At 39.5% G+C, this 22,957-nt stretch overlaps 2 protein-coding genes across 4 annotated transcripts; both read left to right on the plus strand.

Moving 5' to 3' along the window:
* The first annotated feature begins 1,234 nt into the window (after positions 1-1,234).
* Positions 1,235-4,306, plus strand: LOC103835741 (proline-rich receptor-like protein kinase PERK15). Its single transcript, XM_009111932.3, has 10 exons — positions 1,235-1,617; positions 1,705-1,784; positions 1,850-2,078; positions 2,154-2,777; positions 2,869-3,117; positions 3,192-3,355; positions 3,439-3,521; positions 3,598-3,745; positions 3,839-3,988; positions 4,058-4,306. The coding sequence occupies exons 1-10, from the start codon at positions 1,461-1,463 to the stop codon at positions 4,304-4,306; spliced, it is 2,133 nt and encodes a 710-aa protein (XP_009110180.1). The 5' UTR covers positions 1,235-1,460.
* On the plus strand, positions 4,306-11,844 carry LOC103835742 (uncharacterized protein At1g21580). Of its 3 annotated transcripts, none has more exons than XM_033276988.1 (11): positions 4,306-8,839; positions 9,153-9,289; positions 9,326-9,354; positions 9,449-9,599; positions 9,692-9,788; positions 9,953-10,027; positions 10,216-10,309; positions 10,394-10,664; positions 10,741-10,783; positions 10,854-10,957; positions 11,253-11,844. In XM_033276988.1, exons 1-11 carry the CDS (start codon positions 5,110-5,112, stop codon positions 11,643-11,645), a joined length of 5,124 nt encoding a protein of 1,707 aa, XP_033132879.1. In that variant the 5' UTR covers positions 4,306-5,109; the 3' UTR covers positions 11,646-11,844. The 3 variants fall into 3 exon arrangements, with proteins under 3 accessions (XP_033132879.1, XP_009110182.1, XP_009110181.1); XM_009111934.3 differs by having other exon boundaries at positions 4,306-6,862; positions 6,944-8,839; positions 9,153-9,354; positions 11,253-11,645; XM_009111933.3 differs by having other exon boundaries at positions 9,153-9,354.
* Positions 11,845-22,957: the final 11,113 nt, after the last annotated feature.

The raw sequence follows: 22,957 nt of genomic DNA on the forward strand, positions 1-22,957 counted from the left end.
ATACTCATCTTTGAATTCATCTACCTACCAAAATAAATTAAGAATCAAACAAAAGACAAAGACCTGAAACGTTGACGACAGAGAAAAAAAAGTAGACAAGGAATGAAACCGTATAAAACAAAGGAATAAATCCAATATTTTTATGAAAATTATTTTTATATTTAGAAACAAACCGTAGATATTTATAAATTATAGTGTCCCCCTCATGTAATCATCATACATGGCGGCACCACCACTACGGAGTATTATTCTATATAATTAACCGATAACGGTGAAACATGCCGTACAATGTACGTAGATTATGGTGATGATTGGTTCGACTGTGGCTTAAAAAATTTAGTTGTAGATGTTTAGCTGTAGATAAATTGGTTGTAGCTGTAAAGTTGTTACTGTAGATTTTTTCTGCAGAGACTTTTGTTGTAGTTAAATTTGTTGTAGCTGTAAGTTATAGGCTGTAGATATTTTAAAATAAAATATATGAAATATGTGTTGTATATATAAAATTATTATTTTATATGAATTAAAATAATTTATATTAATATTTTTTTATAAATTATCAAAATTTATTGTAATTTAAAAAGTGATATGTAAATAATATTTATATTATTTAAATATTTTAATAATTAAAAAAAACACTCAAATTCAAAACTAAAATATTTATAAAAGTTTTTTATTATGATTATATAATTTATTTGATATTATAGATATTTTTTTTTACATTTTACAGATTCTACAGCCTATAAAAATATGATGTAGCATTTTTGCCTAAAATACATAATAAAAAGTTTTGCTTTGTTTTTTTTGCTGTAGCTTTAAAAATAAAGTTAAAGCATGATTGGTAAAATTAAATAAAAACTTGATGTAGACTTTAATTTTTAAAAGTAAAACTAAAGCATGATTGGTAAAATTTAGTGATTTAAAAATAAATAAAGCTAAAGTAGGGAGATAAAGTCCAACCAATCACCCCCTATGAGTCTGTAAAGAGTGGTAAAAACATTAATTTGAGTTTTCTTACAAGTGAATATGTATATCCTAGTGTTTTCGCTTTATCCTCCATAATATTTTTAAAGTTATTAAGCCAAAAACAAAAGTTTTTAACGTTGACTTGTTTCTGAATATTTCTGAGAACTGTATTTTTTTTTTTTTTTTTGTCAACATTTCTGAGAACTGTATAAAATTAAATTTCTGACTGCCAAAATAGGTACAGTAATAAATCAGTATTTTTATTATTTATTAATAAGATGTGTGCTACTCCATTGTTACTCTTCTCTTTCTCAGAAGCTGCAGAACCAAAATCAAAGCCGCCATAAAGACAGTGACGATAAACTTTGTTTTCTAGTCATATAATCGCCACGATGGTTATGTTTCTCCAGGAATCACACTTCAGGAAAGTACACAAAGCACTCACCTGAAAACTCAGACAACCATTTTTGTGACAAAAATATAAAAGAGAGAGAGAGATGACGCAAAACGGTGTCGTTACAGGAAGAGGAGGAGGTCGTACTGTTGTGGTGGGTGTGAAGTTCGATGCGGCGAGCAGTGAGCTTCTAGATTGGGCTTTGGTCAAGGTTGCTGAACCGGGTGACACCGTCATCGCTCTTCACATTCTCACCAATGGTACCTTTTTGAGTTTAATAATAAATATTAAAAGCTAATATTTTTGGAAATGGGTTTTCTTATGTTTAACTCTGTGGGATCGAGCAGGCGACTCTTCGTCTGTCTCTCTTGTTAAAACTTTCGACTCTGTTCTTGAAGCTTATGAAGATTTCTGCAAACTGAAACAGGTATTATACATAAAGTGTTCTGCTTTTGATTCCTTCAGTGTCTAAAAGAGATCTCTTGTAATTAGGTTGAGCTGAAGCTGAAACTATGCAGAGGCTCTCCTACTCGGAAGGTTCTAGTTAGAGAAGCAAAGTTATGTTATGGATCCAAAGTTGTAGTTGGAGTTTCCAAAACTTGTAGCCACTCATCTCTCTCCGTGGCTAAGTACTTAGCCAAGAAACTACCAAAAGACAGCTGGGTTATGGCTGTTGACAACGGGAAAGTCATGTTTCAGAAAGATGGTTCCTCATTGAAAGGTATGTCCTTTTTGCATGGTGACTCGTGTTCGTTTAAGTGTGTTAAAACTTAAAACTCTTTGTTTTTTGTGATAGCAAGAAGCAATGTTGGTAGGAACACTTTGTCTAGCTTATTTCAGATGCATAAGAACACCAAAGTAGTTAACAGTTGGGATGAGGAGGAAGAGGAGGAGGATCGTTACAATGGCTGTAGTCTACGGCAGGCTTTAGTGTCTTCCTGCCTTCGGAAGAATCTCGCTACTTGTGGAGATCTATCTAGATCATCTAGCTGTAATGGTGATCAAGATGATTTCCACAAGTCAGTGGTCACTGAGCCAGTAAAGATTCCAGAAGATTTGACCAGATTCATCACTATGCTGGTTAATGAACTGCCTGAGTTCAGACCAGGTTGGCCTTTGCTTTGTCGTGTAGCTTCTCCGGATCTGTTAGCTAATGTTCCGAGAAGTTATTCCTTCAGACAGATACCAGTTGCCCAGTGGGTGCTCAAGCTTCCCTCTAGGACTAATTCTCTTGTTAGTAGCTCAAACGCTAAGCAGTTGTCTAGCTTAAATAATGGAAGTTTAGCTACTGTTCCTGGTGGTAATGATTCTATGACCTTGAATTGCTCTCCTGAGGGTCTTCATCAGAGGTTCTTCTCCACATCTTGCCGATCTTTTAAGTACAAGGAACTTGTGTCAGTCACATCCAATTTCTCCCCTGGTTTGTTTCCTCTAAGAACCATGTTTAAGACTCTTTGTACTATGTTTATTATGTCTTAACTAAGAGAAAAGCTAATGTCTTTTTTTTTCAGATAATTTCATCGGAAAAGGAGGAAGCAGCCGGGTTTACAGAGGCTATCTGACCAATGGAAGAGAGGTTGCGGTGAAAATTCTCAAGCAAACAAAAGGCGTCTTGAAGGATTTTGTAGCGGAGATTGACATCATCACAACGTTAAACCATAAGAACGTTATTTCCCTCTTGGGTTACTGTTTTGAAAACAATAACCTCTTGCTTGTGTATAATTATCTCTCAAGAGGAAGCCTTGAAGAGAATCTTCATGGTAAACCCTCTAAACCTTTTTTAGCCACTTGTAATGTTTGTGGCTCTCTAACAGCACATGGTTTTGAAAATTAGGCAACAAGAAGGATCATGTTGTGTTTCGTTGGAACGAGAGATATAAGATAGCTTTGGGAGTAGCTGAGGCGTTGGACTATTTACATAACAAAGCTCCACAACTTGTCATTCACAGAGATGTTAAGTCATCAAACATATTACTGTCTGATGATTTTGAGCCACAGGTTAGTGTTTTCATTTTTTTTTCTTATTATCATAAAGAATAAACTGTAAGATGCTTGCTAAGGAGGGGTGATCTTGTTCACAGCTTTCTGACTTTGGGCTTGCGAAGTGGGCTTCTTCGGTATCTACAACGCAGATCATCTGCTCAGATGTTGCCGGCACCTTTGGGTGAGGAAAAAACTAAATCAAAGTTGTTTAGAGAGAGAACAGTCTTGAGAATGTTATGTGTTTTATTTTGGCGCAGGTACTTAGCTCCAGAGTACTTTATGTATGGTAAGATGAACGATAAGATAGACGTGTATGCGTACGGTGTTGTACTCCTCGAGCTTCTCTCTGGAAGAAAACCTGTTAATAGCGAATCTCCAAAGGCTAGAGAGAGTCTTGTTATGTGGGTATGTGGTCATATGGATACTACTACATTGAAAGGTCTAAACCTTTCTCTCTGCTAGTTTGCTAATTAACAGATAATGTATTGACACGTGCAGGCAAAACCAATTCTGGATGATAGAGACTATTCTCAGTTACTAGACCAGAGTTTGGTTAATCACAACAATGGTGACCAGATGGAGAGGATGGCGTTAGCTGCCACTCTTTGTATAAGGCATAACCCACAGTCTAGGCCAGAGATGGGAATGGTGAGTCATTATCTAGACCTTGGCGTGTAATAACGGTTGTTAATAAGATGTTGTGTTGTGAAAATGCAGGTGTTGAATCTTCTTAAAGGTGACGTGGAGATGCTAAAGTGGGCGAAGGAACAAGTTAGTAGCGGTTTAGAGGATTCAAAACTACTCAAAGACGAGAAACTGAAGAGGTCTAATCTACAGTCACATCTTAACGTAGCGTTCCTTGACATGGAGGACGAGGAGTCTATCTCCATGAGAAGCATGGTGCAAGGCATCTCCGTGGAGGATTATCTTAAAGGCAGGGAAAGCCGCTCATCGAGCTTCAATTGAGCTTGGTTCTTTACACAACAGCAAAACTTTCTTAGCTGAGATGGTGAAGACTATCTTGGGACCTGTTTAGGGTTGTAAATGGAGCTTTTAATTTATTGGGGTCTGTTTTGGAAATATTTGCTTTTATTGGAGGCAAAACAGAAATACAATATGTGCATATACCGTCAATGGTCTTTGTCCTGTAATGCTCGTACCGTCGTCGTACGTCTCACTGTCATTTTCGAGCATTATCTTACTGAAATACAATTTCATATAATAATGTTTTCGAGAATTTAGAAATGTATTATTTCTCTATAGTGCCCATCACAATCTGAGAGACCAACCATGTGTGACTGAGTCAAAATCATGGTCCTGTAGTAATTAATACACGACGTAAGCACCTTCCTGTCCTATTCCTTTGGGTTTGAAAGGAACGTGGTTGGGCGAAATAAAATTCTAATCAAATTAGTCGCCAAATCTCATTCTAATGATCTAATCAAATCTTTCTTTCCGTTTTTAGCATGCAAATTTGAATTCTCGTGAAATTAATTCCAGTTTAAATCTTTCAGTCCTATTCAAGATTCCTTTTGCGTTTAAAAAGGGAACGTTGATTGGACGAAATAAATGCTAATCAAATTAGCCGCCGAATCAAATCTTTCTTTTCCTTTTTTTTACCATACAAATTTGAATTCTCGTGAAATTAATTCAAAGCCAATACAGTTATTCGGCCCAACAAGGCCCAATAAGATTAGGAGTCGCCACGCTTCGGAAGAAATTTCGTTTTTGTATTATCTTCGCCTTTATCGTGTTGACGAAGATCAGCCATGGATTCGTCTCATTACAATCCGAGCTACGGCCAATGGAATCCTCATCTTCTTCTCCTTCCGCCGCTGCCGCCAGTGCCTCCTCCTCCTCCTCCTCCTCCTCGTGAATCTCATCCCTATAGCCCTAACTTCTATGTTCCATCAATCCAAAACGGTGGGCAACGTCTCCATTATCTTCCACCCAAGCCAGCGGTTAATCAGCCGTCTCCCTACTACTCCCAGCAACCGCCGCCGCGACAGCATCTTCAATGCATTCCTGAGAAATTTAGCTATGAGTCTCAAAAAGTTTCGCAGCCGTTGTCGTTTACGGAATCTCGAGATATCTCTCAGTCTGTTGGGGTTGGTTACAATGATAGACGAATTGATTCATGGAGAACGGAATATTCAGCTCAGGGACGGAGGGATTCATCAGGTGTTGGTGGCATTAATCGTGGTTTAGATGGTAGTTCTTGGTCTAGAGATGAGTTTCGTAATCTTGGACATTTGAGAAAAGAATCTGGAGCAGCTTGGGTAGAGGGAAACTATCAAGACCGTGGTCAGTTACAAGCAGAATGTTTTAGGGGTTTAGATGATGGACATAGGAGTTTATCTTCACGTGTTGGTTATAGCAGCGAGCGATATGGTGTTTCAGTGAGACGTGATATGAGTAGGTCATCAGCGAGTCGTGAAGGGGCTAGAAACCTCAGGTGGGATGAAGCGCGTAATGGAGTGAGGGTTCTCTATCCGGGGAGAAGGGATGACTACTATCATTTAGATCGTGGAAGGAGAGAGGGGAGCAATGACGCAAAGAGAACACCTGAGAAACAAACGCAGAAGAAGAGTGCTCTGCTTAGGCTTGAAACTCCAAGAAGCCATCATAACGGTAGAGAGAATGCTCGGAGTCGTTGTAGTTATAGTGGGAGAAGGTTTAACTCTAATTTGTTTAAGTGTAAAGAACACTTGGGTTATTCTGATCGTGGATTGATGGAGAATCAAAGGGGGAGAACTTCAGTTAATCTTGATGTTTCGTTTCAATCGAATCGCTTTGTAGCTAAGCCTGTAGCTTCACCTGCCAGTGCAGGCATCCAGCCACGCCGGTCTGTGACATCTAGGTCTAGTAAAGCTGGAAGAGCATTGGTGCCTGATAAAAGTGAGAAAGCTTCAGTAACTGAAGAAAATGGAAACAGAAGTATACTGAAGTCTCATGAAGATCTGGTGGACCGAACGGGTACTGGTTGTAAAGCTCTTTTGCCGAAGGGTATGGAGATGGAAGGCAACGTGAAGAAGAAGACTAATTCGTCTCCTAAGAAGTTACCTATATCGTGGTCAACAGTTGCTGATCTCTCCGGGTGTTCTGAAGCAAGAATTCGTTTTGCTGGTATGTCCATGTGTAATGCTGGGTCTCAACCTTGTGAAGATGTGGATTTGGATTGTTTACCATCAAGGAATTCATCAGTGATGGATGTAAATGCGGAAGATGACATCAAGGGGATCAATAAGAATGCAGATTCGTTGTCTCCTGAAAATGACTCTCGAAGGTGTCTCCCCAAGTGTCCAGTTTCCTCTGCCTCTTTGGACATCCCTAATGTTTCAACCGAGCTTGCTAATGCTCACAGTTTTACCGTTTGTACATTTACCAATGCCACGGTCAATCCATTAGTTGAGAATGCGAATGGTAGCAGAACAGAATCCATGGAAACTACAGCTCGTAATAGTGCTGCAGAAATGGCTGACAATCGGGACAGTGATAAAGGTGAAAAGGCTTGTGTAAAAGGTACTTCTTCATCTCTTACAAAGGTTGATGTAAAGGATTCATCAGTTGTGTTGCCTGTTGAAAGAACTGATGGCTGTTCAGGTAGTGATGAATCAGGTTTAGCTATGGCAGTACCATCTGACGTATGTATGGAAAATGTAAGTGCCGAGAGACTTGTGCCTGATGAAGATCTTGGTATAACATCTCATTATCCAGCAGAAATTCCTTCTGTGGATCAGTTAAGTGGTACGACTATTAGAGGTTTGGAAGTTTGTTTACCTGAACCAGATGTTTCTCTGAGCAAAGGTATTACTGGTGGTTCAGCTGAGTGTCTTGTTCAGCGAGACGTTAGACAAAAAGATTCCACTTTTTGTGATAGTTTGCGTAGCTCGCCTCCACTGGTAACTGAAACAAATCTTGCAGTTGGAATTAATGGCATGTCTGCTAATGAAACTGTTACTGATGCTGAATCTGGTCTCCATGAAAGTCAACCATGTTCAACAGTATGCAAATTCATGCATGAGAAAAATAATTGTGCTGAGAAGACTGTTGTAGATACTCAAGAGGAGAAAACAAACCCTTATGGTGGAACTTTGAATTACAAAACTCCAGGAACTGATATTGTTGCTGTTACTGGAGATTCAGTGTTTCCCTGTAGTTCTGTATCCAGCTCACCGAGGCGGAGCCTCCGGCAGATACGGAGTAAAATTCATGTTGTTGGTACAGTTGATGAAACTTGCAAAGATAAACCGAAACCTAAGCATTATGGTGGTACTAGTAAGTACAAAACTGGGGGAACTAATATTTTTGCTTTTAGTGGGGATTCAGTTCCATGTGGTTCTCTTTCCAACTCACCTACGCTGTACAGTCAGATACGGAGTAAAGTTCATGTTGCTTCTATGGTTGATGACACTAGCAATTACAAAGAGAAAGCAAAGCCATCTGGTGGAACCTCTAAGTGTAGAATTTTAGAAAGTGATGTAACATTTGATGTTGGCGGTCAAGAGAAATACTCACTGAACAGGGTTAAGACTGACATATTTGACGGTGAAGTATGGTCATCTTTTGTAAACGTTTCTGGAGCTGAAATTCTTGGTGATTCAGGTGTTCCTCTGTCTAGATCACACTCCAATGTTAAAGATCATGTAATATCTGCCAGAGATCTGGATTCCCAAAGTAAGACATCTCTAAGCTCTAGGTACGATGTAGAAAACATGGAAAATAAATCGAATTACTCTGCTCAGAAAAGGTTTTCCCGTGCCCTGCCTTTTGTCTCTGGCCCTAAGAAAGATGCTAACCCTCCTTGGCATCGAAAGCCAGATTCTTCTGCCTCTCCTTTGGTAGCTGTCAAGCCGTTGTCGTCGACTTTGTTTACACAACCGAAGTTTCCCATAATGACTGCTCAATCTAGTATTAGTTACGTACGTAAAGGGAATAGCCTTCTTCGAAAACCCTCGTATGGTTCTCTTGTTAAAACAGGAGAAATAACCACTCTTGAGAGGCAGTCAAATCCTTCCTCAGATAGCAGCACCTCCAAAGTATCAAATGCCATTATTACTTCTTCTGGAAAATGTCCGTTATCTTACAGCAGGGATCACCTCATCTCTGGTTTACCTGAGTCTATCATGGACTCTGCTACATCTGAAGAAGCCAATGCTCCACATTCGGGTGGAGATGCATCCAAGACATCTGACATTCAGACAAATCATGCTTCAGATTGCCAGCAGAAGAGAAATCATCCTAAGTTGGATTCTTCACATTTGAAGAGGACGGTATATGTCAAAAAGAAGGCAAATCAGTTGATTGCAGCTTCAGATATTCATGGTGCAGTTAAGGGCCAGATTCCTACCTCTGATGGCTATTTCAAGCAAAGTAAAAATCAGCTAGTAAGGACTTCAGCGAGCTGTGTCAGTCACTCACCTGATGATTCATTAGATTCACAAGCCGCTACAACCATGGTTTCGAAAAGATCATCTAGCGCAGCTTTCTCCGATTCTGGTATGAAAAGTGAAGTAAATATGTGCTATTTGAGCATCTATCAGGACTATGTCCAAATTGATTCTGATACGCATGTTTCTTTAGGAGATCTTAAACAAAGGATGGTTAATTCCTGGAATAGAAAATGAATAATTGGTTTAATTTGCATTACTCCTTTTTTTTTTTTCAGGAGCGCACAATCCATGATTTAAGATTTCCTACAGAAACATGCGTATCACAGTCCCTTTTAATGGACTTGCATATGTTTTTGCTGTTTTGCACCCATAACCAGATGCGATAAATTAAGTAACTGGTCCCTTGTTCTTATTTGCAGCTGTCACGAGACCATATAAGCGGTCAAAATTTTCTCTGGTTTGGACGCAAAATGATCCACAGTCAAGATTGCGCACGAGTCACATGCGCTATCAGAGGATCTTGCCGCAGCTTGTTCCTTGGAAAAGAGTGACATACTGGAGAAGACTAATGAATTCAGTCTCCGGCTCTGCTTTCCGAAATGGTTCTTTTTCCAAGAGCAGGTATCTAGCATCTGATGTACTCTCATATTCCTTAGGCTGCACCGCTTTTGTTTTTGTGTTTGCAAACTTGATGACAGGGCCTTCTAATCTTCAGCCAAAAATTGTCCATGATGAGGAAGACACATACGATTTATACAAGATCAACTAATGGGTATTCACTTAGAAAATCCAAGGTATTAAGTCTTGGTGGTTCGCATTTGAAATGGTCCAAGTCCATTGAGAGAGACTCGAGAAAAGCTAATGAGGTTAGTATCTTCACTGAATTGTCCTTGGCTTGTTTAGCAGTTAGCACAACTGAAAGTGGTGTCAACTGTCTTTTTTTTTCCTCTTTGTACAGGAAGCTACCTTGACTGCGGCTGAATTTTCGAAGAAAGAAAGTGAAAAGCATTCTGGACAAAGTACTACTAGGATAACAAGCAGAAACCATCTGACACGTAAGTTGGACGAATTATTCTCTCTTTTAGGCCTCCTAGCCTGTTCGCACAAAGCTTCAACTTCAATTGTCTTGGTTTATCTTCTTGCTGTTTTTTGAGATGCCCGGATGACTATTTCAGCATACCTCACGTTTTTTTTTTTCTTATCAACTTTTGTTTTTCAGGGGAGCGTGTTTTCAGGATTGGTTCCCTTCGTTATAAAATGGATTCTTCAAGCCGAACTCTTCAGAGAATATCTGGTAGGATATTTGGAGTTTCTTTTTGTAATAGTATATGTATTAGATCCTGGCCACTCCCTCTAGGTGGTTGACAAGTCTCAAGCTAGGGACTGATAGGATATGAGAACTCTCTAGGCTTGGAACTGTTAGTTTCCTCATTAGTTGCACTGAGAGTCTTGGCATCACTAAGACATGATTTTTTTTGTCAGATGATGATTCACCGTGCTCTGGACTTGCTGAAAATGGGAAAGACGCAAAAAGACCACCGTTCATTCCAAAGAGATTGGTGATAGGCAATGAAGAGTATGTGATTCTTGATTTAAATTTTGTCTAGACTTACTCTCTACAATGGAGCCTTAGTCAAACATTTGAATATCAATTTTTCAGATATGTTCGTGTGGGAAACGGTAACCAGCTTGTCAGAGATCCAAAGAAACGAACTCGTGAGTTGGCTAATGAGAAGGTCAGATGGAGCCTGCACAATGTTCGCTTTCGGTCGGCTAAAAATAAGAAGTACTGCCAGTTCTTCACAAGATTCGGGAAATGCAGCAAAGATAACGGGAAGTGTCCCTATGTTCATGACCCCTCGAAAATTGCGGTTTGCACCAAATTTTTGAATGGGTTGTGTGCCAATGAAAATTGCAAATTGACTCACAAGGTTGTCCTACTAAGTCATTGCTACAGAGTTTTACTTCACAGAAAATCTCTAACTGCCTAACTTATTTCTTCCACAGGTCATTCCAGCAAGGATGCCTGATTGTTCTTATTTTCTGCAAGGTAATGGTTTCCATTCTACAAAGTTTCCAATTGCGGGTATGCACAATACTAATACCTCCTATAAACGCAGGCTTATGCAACAGTGATGCGTGTCCGTATAGGCATGTGCATGTCAACCCGAGTGCAGCTATATGTGATGGGTTCCTAAAAGGATACTGTTCAGACGGTGACGAGGTAAGGCTTCAACTTAGAATACACTGCACGGTTTGCAATTAGCTCATTTTATTGATTTTTTCACATACGTTTTATGCAATATTACTGACTCTTTTAGCGACCTCGATCCTATATACTTCTTTTGAGGACGTCAATATAACATATTGCGTTGACTAATACCACAAGGAGTATAAGGGAAAGAGAGATCCTTCGCTGGCTTCATGTCATGTTTCTTTTAATATCCCTCTCGATTCACTCACAAACACTTAATGAAGTTAAGATTGCGGATTGTTTTGTCTCTACATAATGGTAACAGTGTCGGAAGAAGCATTCCTACACCTGCCCAGTATTCGAAGCCACTGGATTATGCTCTCAAGGATCGAAATGCAAGCTCCACCACCCCAAGAACCAAAGCAAAGGAAGAAAGAGGAAAAGACCAGCCGAGCCATCAGAGAAAAGTTTCCGTGGGCGTTACTTTGGCTCGCGTCACAAAGTCTTTTCTGAGTCTGAGCCAATGGTAGTGGATAGACGTCCTACTAACAGTGCAGATTTTGGAATAGAAGAAGGCCTTGACTTCATATTCCTTGGCGATACCGAGTATGAAGCAGGTGATAACAGTGATCTAGCCGCCGAGGAATCTGTCTCCAGTGCTAGTGAAGAACCGGTTTCAGTTTACAATCTAATCAGACCAGTGGCTTTGATGCAGTAAGAAGCAAGTATCAGTTTTGGGTGACTACTACAAAGGTAAGCTTTCTCTGTTAGAAAGACAGTGTCTTTTGTCTAATACGTTAACTTGTAGCTTTTTAGGGAGTTAGTTTAGCTTTTGTTCTCTTCTCGATTTGTACATTGTTATTTATCTGTAAACGATCCAAATTGGAATACATTTGTTTTTGTTGGTCTATCTTCTCTTTTATTTTCTCACTCTTGCTAGAATTTTAAGTCCCTTAACAGAAATCAATCATTTGCATTAGTATATAAAAGAGAAGTATATATTACTTTGAATTGCATGTACCTTTCCGTTGATCAACACCGTGTTGCACCCTGGTGAATGATTCTTTACATATACTTTTAATCTTCACATGGATAATCCAATTTGTTTCTGTCGAATTTAAATCTTCTAAGTTGTCAATAGACATTTTACTAAATTTCTAAATTTTTACTTAATATGTGGTTTACTTAAAAATTAGGTTAAAAATAAGTGTTTACGTATCAATGTAGATATTTCATTTGATACTAGAAAATCATTGATGTTTATTCTTTTTGATTTTAAGTTAACTAAAATTATTTTATATATTTGGTCATAAGTGGTGAGTTTGGTTATTATTATTAGTTAGCTTTTTGCTTTTTTGTCATTTAAATCTTAAACTTAAAAATTGTGGACTTGGGGCTATTTTAATCTCAGAGCTTACCTTTATTAGAGAATCGATTGATCATTTTTTAAAGAAACAACAGAAGTATGTATTGAATGACTTTAAGCGTTTTACGTTAGCTGGATTTGGTTTCTCATTGTCATCATATGAACTGTGTTATATGGTGTAGTCCTCTACATTATGTACATGGTGTAGTCCTTTTTGTCAGCCAATCTTCAATTCACGTGACCTTTCTTCCACCCGAATCTTTCTTAGACTGGATAATAAATACTATAAACCCGGAAAACTATAGAGAACACATATGGTTCGGTAGGACAGAAGATCTTTTATAATGGAATAATCTACAGAAGATCTTTTATAAGAAAATTAAATACGATAAAAGCGCTTCAATAAAGGTTGAGATACTACTACTGTATAATCATCCTGAGACGATGGACACAGAAATAAAGGACCTTGTCTAGATTTGTCTAAATGTACTCTAAAGCAATTGCGTTCATACATGCACTTATAAATTCACTAAGGTCAGCGCCTCTGTTAATTATAAGAATAAGCGTATTATTCTTTTTGTTTTAGTATTTAAAAGACTTTTTTTTATTAAATTTAAAAGACTTATTTAGTCAGAGTATCATCAATAAAAACATCCGTAAATGTGAAATATTTTTTTTTTTAAATACGTTAGCAGCAGGAACACTTCTATATTCTGCACGATTAAAACCATAAGACACAAGTCTTTTGATTAAAAAAAAAAAAGTCTATGCAGATCTGCCAGTTCATATATATTTTTATACTGTTGAACTTTATATAAAATACAATAAAAATCATACATCCAAGTCGAAAAAATATGTTTTGAATGTTGGTATTCCCCGTTCCGTGGACTAATAAAAGTAAACTGGTTCTTAGTTCCCAAGTTGGCGCCTCTTCTTCTGTCTAGTAAATACATAAACTACTCAAATAAATCATGATGCATGTAAATTTAATGCTTTTATTTTATTTTAATTATATGTGATTTATGTAAACCAGAACTATCCTAAATTCCAATATAAGGAAATTAAATGTATATTTCCCTTGCTATATTTTATTTTATTTAATATGTTTTTGAAAAGAGGGTGATTTATTTTATTTTTCGTTCGAAGCTTACATCGTAAGTAGGAGGTCGATGTCAACTAAATCCTCTTTTACAACAAATGGGTGTCTGACGAGTGTAATTTATAAACTGGAACTATCCAATTGTTAAGAAATTATGTAAGTTTCTTTTAAATGAATTAAATGCAAGTTTCGGTTCATTTTTATTTATTTCTATAGCTTAAATCACAAGTAGGAGATGTAAATTTCCTCTTACACTAAACGTCTGGATGACACGTTGAGAACAAGTTTAATTCTCACGTAGGCATCTCTTCTCATGTTCTCTATATAACCTTTGCATGTCTAGCTTCAAAACTACAACATACACAAAACACATACATATATCATATACATTCACAGCAAACACACAGACACATAATTACATATATTCACGTTAATCTACATAAACAGGCTAAATATGAGTTCCAGAGGAGAAGGTTCTAACTCTTCGGCTGGTAGGAAGGTGACTAAAGAAACAGCGAGTGTGATCCCCGTTGAAAGAAAGCTGGTTAAAACCATGGTCTTGAAAACCATTATCTCTGCCTTCACCCCCTCTGGTGGGGATCAGAGTTCTGAGCCTACCGGCGACGGCAACGGCAACCGTAACGGAGGCCGCGTGCATCCTAGTCGCTGATCGGTCCTTTTCTTGGGGCTGAAGATATATGTGCCGCCGTTGTGACCTTTCTTGGGGTTTATTTTCGTTCATGCTTACTATATACCTAAATAAGGTGGTGTTCTAGTGGTCTAAGTCTTTGGTAATAATGAAATGTTTGTATCGTTTCCGGTAACGGGTGATGATGGTTATGATATTCTCTTTTTAAAATGAAAACAGGTTGTGATAACTAGGATCGGTTGTGTTTATGATATTACTATTAAAACAGTGCTCTTTTTGTTTATCGTAATCATGTTGATAATTTTATCAACTTTCTTATTTCATATACTATATGTCACCGTGCTGTCTTATCTATTTTCCTCAATTGGTTCTCTCACTTTTCTTCTAAAAAGATCTCTCTCATGTATCTATCTCTATCGATGATGACAATTAGAGTTGGAATTATATACCAAACAGACCAAGGAGATTTTATCTGTAACATTACGTTTTCAAACGTTACAATTGAAACCCCCACTAGTATATAACATTTTAGTAAAAATCGATTAATATGAATAACCTACATAGTCACAAATTATAATGGTCTTTGGCGAATGGCAACCTGTAATGTTCCTGAAACTGAGCAAAATAAGCCGGGAGAAAAAAAAAAACTTCTACCTAGGATATAGCTAAGGCAATAACATAAAACTATATGGAAAATACACACAAATATAGCAAAGGCCTAAGATAAAAATATGATATTGTTTAGATTCACTGAACAACAACGACTAATCAGCTGATAGTCATGTTCACACACACTTGTTTTCCACGAAGTCTCATCTCATCTGTTTTTTGTTTTTTTTTAATCCTTCTTGGTTTTACTTAATTTATCCTTTTAGGTTTATCCTTTTATCTTTTAACTTAAATCTACTTCTATTTTTAAGTAAAGAGTCCTGATTGACCAATAAAGAGACAGAACATATACAGAGCGCCGCTAGGGTTTTGGAGACTCGCCGGCGATTTTGATTCTCTGAAGCTTGGAAGAGAGGAGGAGGAGAGGGAGACTACCGAACACTCCTCTCCGGTTTCACGGTGTCCTGTATTGCTTACAGCGGTTTTTGTTTCCTGTTATAGGAGAAGTTCCACCCCAGTGGTGTGTAAAGGGCTGGTTACGTGTCGAGCAAGGGTGGTATACGAGGCGATCAGCAACATTAATCGCTTGGCTGGATCACAACCTAGGCGAAGGCAAGACGGGTCGTCAAAACGACGTCCTCAAGAGGAAGAAGAAGAGATCATTAGGGTTCCAGCGTTTGATAATTCAGATCTGATCGATAAATTCAAACAAACCCTAATCGGCAGGATGTTCCACTCGGATGGCAGAAGCGTGGAAGCGTTGCTAAACCATATGCCTAGACGAAAGATCTGGGATGTTGAAGGAAGAGTGCGGGGAACTAACTTAGGGAACAATAAGTTTCTCTTTGAATTCGACAAGGAGGAAGATCTTGAGAAAGTTCTCCAGAAACGACCATGCCATTTCAACAGATGGAGCTTTGCCATTGAAAAATGGACACCAACAATCAACGAAGAATTCCCTAACCTGATCCCTTTTTGGGCGAATGTGGTGGGTGTCCCGATACACTACAGAAAACAAGAAACCTTCGAGAGTGTGGGGAAAGCACTGGGAGTCTTTGATAAGGCTGATGTGGAAGGAAGCAAGGTACGAGTCTTTGTTAATGGAGACAGGCCTTTGAAGTTTGAGTGCAAGGTCGGCTTCGACAACGGAGATGTGGTAAAGGTGTCAATCCAATATGAAGACCTATATAGGCATTGCTTCTCATGCAAGAGAATTTCTCATGAAGAAGGTACCTGTCCGGAACTAAATGATGAGCAAAGAGAGAGGAACCGGGTAGAAAGGATTGCACAACACGAGTTGGAAGAACGTGCTACTAGGGAAGTCTTCTCCCAACCGCAACGTATGCATGCCGGAACAGGAAATGAGACACAAAACTCTGGAAGTAAGGGGAAAGAGTATCGAGGCAAAGAGGCCAGCTTCCCGGATTCCCGGAGAGGTACTAAGGGTAATGAAAGTTTTGAAAGAAATTCCCATGACCTGAGAAGGTGACTCACTGAGAAACGTGATCCTATATCAAAAAACGTATGGAATAGACTAGATAATACCAAAGGTACTCAACCTGAACTTTTCCGAAACCGAGATAGATACCACCCATACCATCGGCAATCCGGGTTGCAGTCATGGGAAATACACAGAGATTCGGCATCATCCTCAGAATGGAGACCTAAAGACTTGGGGGGAAATCGATATGGGAGAGAACCGGAGACGAGATATGAAAGACAAACGGAAAGGCAGTGGGAACGTTCCAGAGCCACAGCCTCAAGGAATAGAATATCACCGGACTCCCAGAGAACGGTATCTAATTACCGACGAAACGACGCTAAGGCTAACTACCGAGGCCGAAATTCCCGCTCTCCACCATCGGCGAGAATGGAATGGAGACCGGTTGTAAGAACTCGAGAAACAGGGACGAGTCGTGGCCTTCTGAAGAGGAGCAACTTACCAGAGGAAACCACAAAAACTCCAGGGGAAACTATTATGGAAAAGGAAGGCGTACAAAGCAGCCCACTCGTTACTACCGGACAGGACTTGGGACTCAAGAAACTGCCCCGTCAAGAAACTGAAACCAGGGGCACAGAAGGAGAAGCTGAGAAAGAAACAGATATGATGTTGCTCACCGAGTTGGAAATTTCAGCACTGAATAAAAGTCAAAGAATAGACGAGCTTCCTGAGAAAACGCGGGATGAAACGGTGCAACAACGAAAAGCCAGAGAAGCTAAGGAGCTCGACAAAGAAATAAATGAATATGCAGACTTGGCAGAGCACGCTATGACTCAGGAAATGATTGATAATGACGATTTACTCGAAGAGCATGAAGAAGAGATAGAGGATCCCCCAGAGACAGAGCCCCACGTTAGAGAGGAGGACATGGAAGATGAACGAATTGAAGCTCTCTCACAAATGTCTCCGGAACCTCAAATCAGTAAACAGAAATCTGTGTCGAAAATGTTATCACAAAAAGAGTCAAGGGTAGATGAAGTACGAGGACTAAATCAAGACTCCACAAAACCCAAATCTACCCAGAGAATCACATCCCAAACTGCACCAGTAGGAACCCGGAGAGGAATCCGAAACCAGGAGCTTAAAGGAGCGGCAGCGTCAAAGAAGCTATCTAGCCGTGGACGACTCTCACCGAAAGCAAAACAGCTGAAGCCTCCTCGCGAGCAGCTGATCCCGGTTCGTAATGTCCCTCGACTTGAGGTGTACCCTTCTGCTAAAACAAGCAGGAGAACTTTGACTACTACAGGTTCGATGGTGTCCCAGAAACCATCCAGTTCCCAGATATGAATGCAATTGCTTGGAATTGTCAGGGGGCTGGTGCGTACCTGACAAAGCAACATCTTCGGGAGTTGCATCGTTATTTTCACCCTCGTTTTCTTTTTCTTTCTGAAACAAAAAATAATTTTTCTTTTATGCAAGACTTTAAAGTTGAATTTGGTTATGATAATTTGTTCACCGTGGAACCAGCTGGGTTAAGCGGTGGACTTGCTTTGTTTTATATGGATGATGCTGATGTTGAGATTAACTTCTCGAATGCAAGAATGATTGATACTGCAGCAAAAATAGAAGGACATAAAGTGTTTATTACCTTTGTGTATGGAGATCCGGTAGTTGAGTACCGCGAATGAGTATGGGAGAGACTAATGAGATTAAGTCTACAAAGATCAGGGGCTTGGCTAATGGTTGGAGATTTCAATTAGGGGTGTTCAATCCGGATATCGGTTCGGTTTCGGTTCGGTTTTTTTCGGTTTTCGGTATTTCGGTTAGTAAAATATAACTACCATTCTAAATCCATATTTACTTCGGTTCGGTTCGGTTTATATACCGTCGGTTTTCGGTTTATTCGGTTTTATACCAAAAAACATAATTATTTTGTTTGAGATCATATTATATGAATTTTAGAGTCATATTGTCAACACCGTCATTTATTAAAAATATATTACATGTTCAAATAAATGAACAAAAAAGTAAAAATGCTTTTACCATCAAATAAAATAATCAAATCTATAACTAAAATCAAAACTTTAAATTTTGAAAATAAAAATATGAAACAAAACAAAAACATGAAAGAAAAGTTTTTCCACTCTTCCATATTTAGTGTTCATTAAAGTCATGCTTTTTCAATTGAAAATTTTCCATTATTTATTATCCATCAAATTTATAATCTTCATATTAATTTACTGAAGACTAAAATAAAGCAAAAAGATTAAAAAAAAACTTAGAAAATAAGATGTCTGAATTGTGATGTATTGTTATTTAGTTATAGTTCAAGTGTTTTACAAATTAAGGTTTTTTATTACTATAAAATTATGGTAATAGTTATTAACACAAATTTAACTTATGTAACAAATAGATTTTCATGTATCGTTATAAAATAGATACATATTTACATGTTTCTACTTTTAATCGGTTTTTTTCGGTTTATTCGGTTTAATCGGTTATATACCAAACCATATCCAAATCCTACGGTTTTTATAAAGTTATATCCATTCGGTTTATATGGTATATACCAAAACCAAACCATATTGTCTATTTCGGTTCGGTTCGGTTCGGTTCGGTACGGTTTTACCATATTGAACAGCCCTAATTTCAATGAAATCACAAGTAACTTAGAGAAAAAAGGAGGCAGGAGACGCCCAGATTCTTCCTTCCTACCTTTTAAGAACATGATCTCAGCATGCGGAATGATTGAATTCCACCACTCTGGAAATTTTTTCTCTTGGGCAGGGAGAAGGAGATCCGGGAGAGTCCAATGCCGATTAGATCGAGCACTTGGGAATGAGGATTGGCACCAAGTGTTCTCCCACACAGATGTGGAGTATCTCCTAAGATGGGGCTCCGACCATCGGCCGGTTCTGGTAAGGATTAAGTCGAAAGAAGCTGGTGGACGCAGGGGCTTCAAGTTTGACAAGCGCTGGCTAGGAAAGGAAGGCCTATACGAAACAGTCAAGCAGGGATGGGGACGATTTGATCCTGCAGAAACAACATGCTTACACGAAAAAATTGGTAGATGCAGGAAAGCTATCTCACGGTGGAAGAAACAAAACCCCACCAACAATCAAAAATTGATTGAGAGGCTGAAACAGGAAATTGATAGAGCCCAGAACGATGATAGTATATCAACCGAAGAGGAGCTTGAGCTTAAATGGAAGCTGTGCGAAGCTTATAGGGAGGAGGAACTGTTTTGGAAACAGAAAAGTAGAACAATCTGGCTCAGAGAGGGCGACCGAAATACAAAGTTTTTCCATGCAAAAACTAAACAACGGAGAGCGCGCAACCGTATAACAAAGTTACTAGACTCCATGGGCAATTGGGTGGAGTCGGAGGAAGGCATAGAGGCGCTAGCATCCGAGTACTTTGCGAACCTGTTCACTGCATCACAACCGCATGACCGTGATGAAGCATTCCGGTTTACTACCGCGAAGGTATCCCAGGAAATGAATGAAATGCTGATAAGAGAACCCACTGAGGAAGAGATAAAGAAAGCAATGTTCTCGATCCACCCAGAAAAAGCCCCGGGTCCCGATGGTATGACTAGCCTATTCTATCAACGTTTCTGGAGACTTATAGGCCCAGATATAGTCCGTATGGTCAAAGACTTCTTCAACTCTGGGGACGTAGATGAAAGGATAAATCAGACGAATATATGCCTGATACCGAAGACGGAGAGACCGAAATCTATGTCAGAATTTCGACCCATCAGCTTATGCAATGTTAGTTATAAAGTCATCTCCAAGGTCATGTCTACAAGACTAAAACATGTGCTTCCGAACTTAGTTTCGGAAACCCAATCGGCCTTTGTGGCTCGTAGACTCATCTCAGATAACATCTTGATTGCACAAGAGATGTTTCATGCGCTCAGGACGAACCCTAGCTGCCAAAATAAATATGTGGCAATAAAGACAGACATGAGCAAGGCATACGACCGGGTGGAATGGAGTTTCTTGGAAACCTTAATGGAGAAATTGGGCTTCGACGAGAGATGGATACATCTGATTATGAGATGTGTTTCGACTGTTTCCTACCAAGTGCTCATAAACGGAGAAGCTAAAGGTAGAATAATCCCAACACGAGGACTGCGACAAGGCGACCCGTTGTCACCTTTCCTATTTGTCCTATGCACAGAAGTTCTTATATCTCAGATCCAGCATGCCAAAAGAGAAAAAAAGATAACCGGCCTAAAAATAGCAAGACCATGTCCACCCATCTCACATCTTTTATTCGCGGACGATAGCTTGTTCTTTTGTAAGGCTACTCAGGAAGAATGCAGCGAACTCATGCGGATCATTGACGTCTACAGCAATGCCTCAGGACAACAACTGAATAAATCAAAATCTTCGGTTCTGTTCGGTTCTAAGGTCGTAGCGTCCTTAAAAACAGACCTCAAAAGGTCACTCAACATCACTCAAGAAGGTGGAATGGGTATGTATCTCGGAATCCCCGAGAAGATTTGTGGATCAAAGAAACAAGTGTTTAGCTTTGTGCAAGAGAGATTAAACGACCGAACCAATTCATGGTCGACGAAGCTTCTGTCGAAGGGTGGCAAAGAGATCCAGATCAAAGCGGTAGCACAGGCAGTTCCCTCCCACGTTATGTCGTGCTATCTATTACCCCAAGGAGTAACAAAAAAGCTTACTAGTGCAGTGTCGAGATTTTGGTGGAGTACTAAGGAAAACAATAGGGGCCTACATTGGGTAGCATGGGATAAGATCTGCGCACCAACGGAAGAAGGAGGATTGGGGTTTCGTGACTTCCACGATTTTAATCTCGCCTTACTAGCGAAACAGTTGTGGAGACTACTCAAGTACCCCCGCTCTCTCCTTGCTCGGGTTCTGAAAGGAAGATACTATAGACACTCCAACCCGATGATGATTAAACGAGCAAACAACCCATCGTACGGCTGGCGCAGCATTGTCGCTTCGCGTCAGATTTTACAGCAAGGTCTCAGAAAGAAGATCGGAAACGGGTACGACACAAGAGTTTGGGAGGAACCTTGGCTTCCAACAAGCCCTGCTAAGATACCCTTTCATAGGGCATCCCCTAGAGATGAGGATCTCCGCGTGCATCATCTGATCGACCTTGGGAGTCAGGAATGGAACCATGATCTTTTAAATGAGATGATTGCACCGGAGGATATCCCACATATTACTTCGATCAGGGTCAGCACCACAGGCCGACCGGACTGCTATAGTTGGGATTTCACCAAGTCCGGGTTGTACTCCGTAAAGTCCGGCTATTCCATCGCACGGAAACTACGAACCATTGAGCACAGCACACTGGTTTCGGAGCCGAGTACTATAGGGTTGAAGAAAATAATCTGGAAGATCAAAGCCCCACGAAAACTAAAACACTTCCTCTGGCAAGCTACAGCTGGTTACTTAGCCACAGCAGAGAAATTAAGAGAGCGGCATTGCGCTAGAGAAAGTACATGTATGAGATGTGGCGCAGAGACGGAATCCATAAACCATACGTTGTTTGAATGCCCTCCGGCCTCCCAAACTTGGGCTCTTTCACTCATCCCAACCTCTCCGGGACGATTCCCGTGTCAATCACTATATGCGAACATCGACTACCTTCTCCTACGTATTAAGGAACAAGGGATTCACACTGATATTTTGGACGCTATCCCGTGGATAATATGGTATATATGGAAGGCTAGAAACGAGAAAATATTTTCCAACAAAGACATACTGCCTCTAGAGACCATACAGTTTGCGGTAAAGGAAGCAGAAAGTTGGAGATTGGCCCAACGAATCCCGGAACTCGTGGAAGACCCGAGGGAAGAGGAGCTGCAAACCGAAGAACAACCTCAGCCACACACGAGCATTCCTTCATTGTGGAATTGTCAAACCGACGCATCTTGGATAAATAAAGACGAGAAAGCAGGCCTGGGTTTTGTGTTTATGCATGCAGGTACTCCGATGCTGTATGGAGCAAGAGAACTACCCAGAGTGACATCCTCCCTTCATGCAGAAGCCGAAGGTCTCATATGGGCAATGCAGGAAATTTTAAAAACAAGGAACAGAAGCGTTCAATTTGAATTGGATTGTGAGCAACTCGTTAAGCTGATACAGAGTGAAGAAGATTGGCCCTCCATGGCAGCTGAAATCGATGAGATCAAAGCTCTATCACTGGCCTTCCTGGATATCTCCATCATCCATATTCCAAGATCCTCGAACGTCTGTGCAGACAGCCTTGCTAAAGGTGGAAGATCACGAGGTATCAACCCCCAGCATGTCGACAGCTCTGCTCCCTACTGGCTTGCTTCCTATGCTGGCCAAAACAGAGCAACCTAGTTGTTAAGTTTGTTTTATCGATGTCAAAAAAAAAAAAAGAGTCCTGATTGACCAATAACACCAATCTAGCTAATGACAAAAAAGAACAAAAAGACCTTCATGTGTTTTTTAGGAAGGGGACAATGTGGGCCATCAAAGTAGCAGCCTGTCGCCACTAGTGACTTCTCAGAAGTCCAGATTTGTAAGTATCATTGGCTCTAATTTGAATTGAACACGAAATCACATTCAAAGTATTCCTTCTAAAAGTAGCTGATGTTTCCTTAAGATTTTCAGGTAAATAAATTCAAGGACATCTTTATAACAAATCGAAGATATTAACATCTACAAGAGAAAATGCTTAAAATACATTGTTAAAAAGAAAAAAAGGAAAAAAAAATGTCTCTTTAAAATAACAAAAATCATGGACTAAATCTTGCAATCAAGCAAGTCACCAATGGCAAAATTGCCTTGATCGTTTTTTTTTTAAAATTGATTGATCAAATTCACCAACAAATTTGTAGCTAGATGTTT

This window comes from Brassica rapa, chromosome A08 (assembly GCF_000309985.2).
Source record: "Brassica rapa cultivar Chiifu-401-42 chromosome A08, CAAS_Brap_v3.01, whole genome shotgun sequence".
In the NCBI taxonomy this organism is placed as follows: domain Eukaryota; kingdom Viridiplantae; phylum Streptophyta; class Magnoliopsida; order Brassicales; family Brassicaceae; genus Brassica; species Brassica rapa.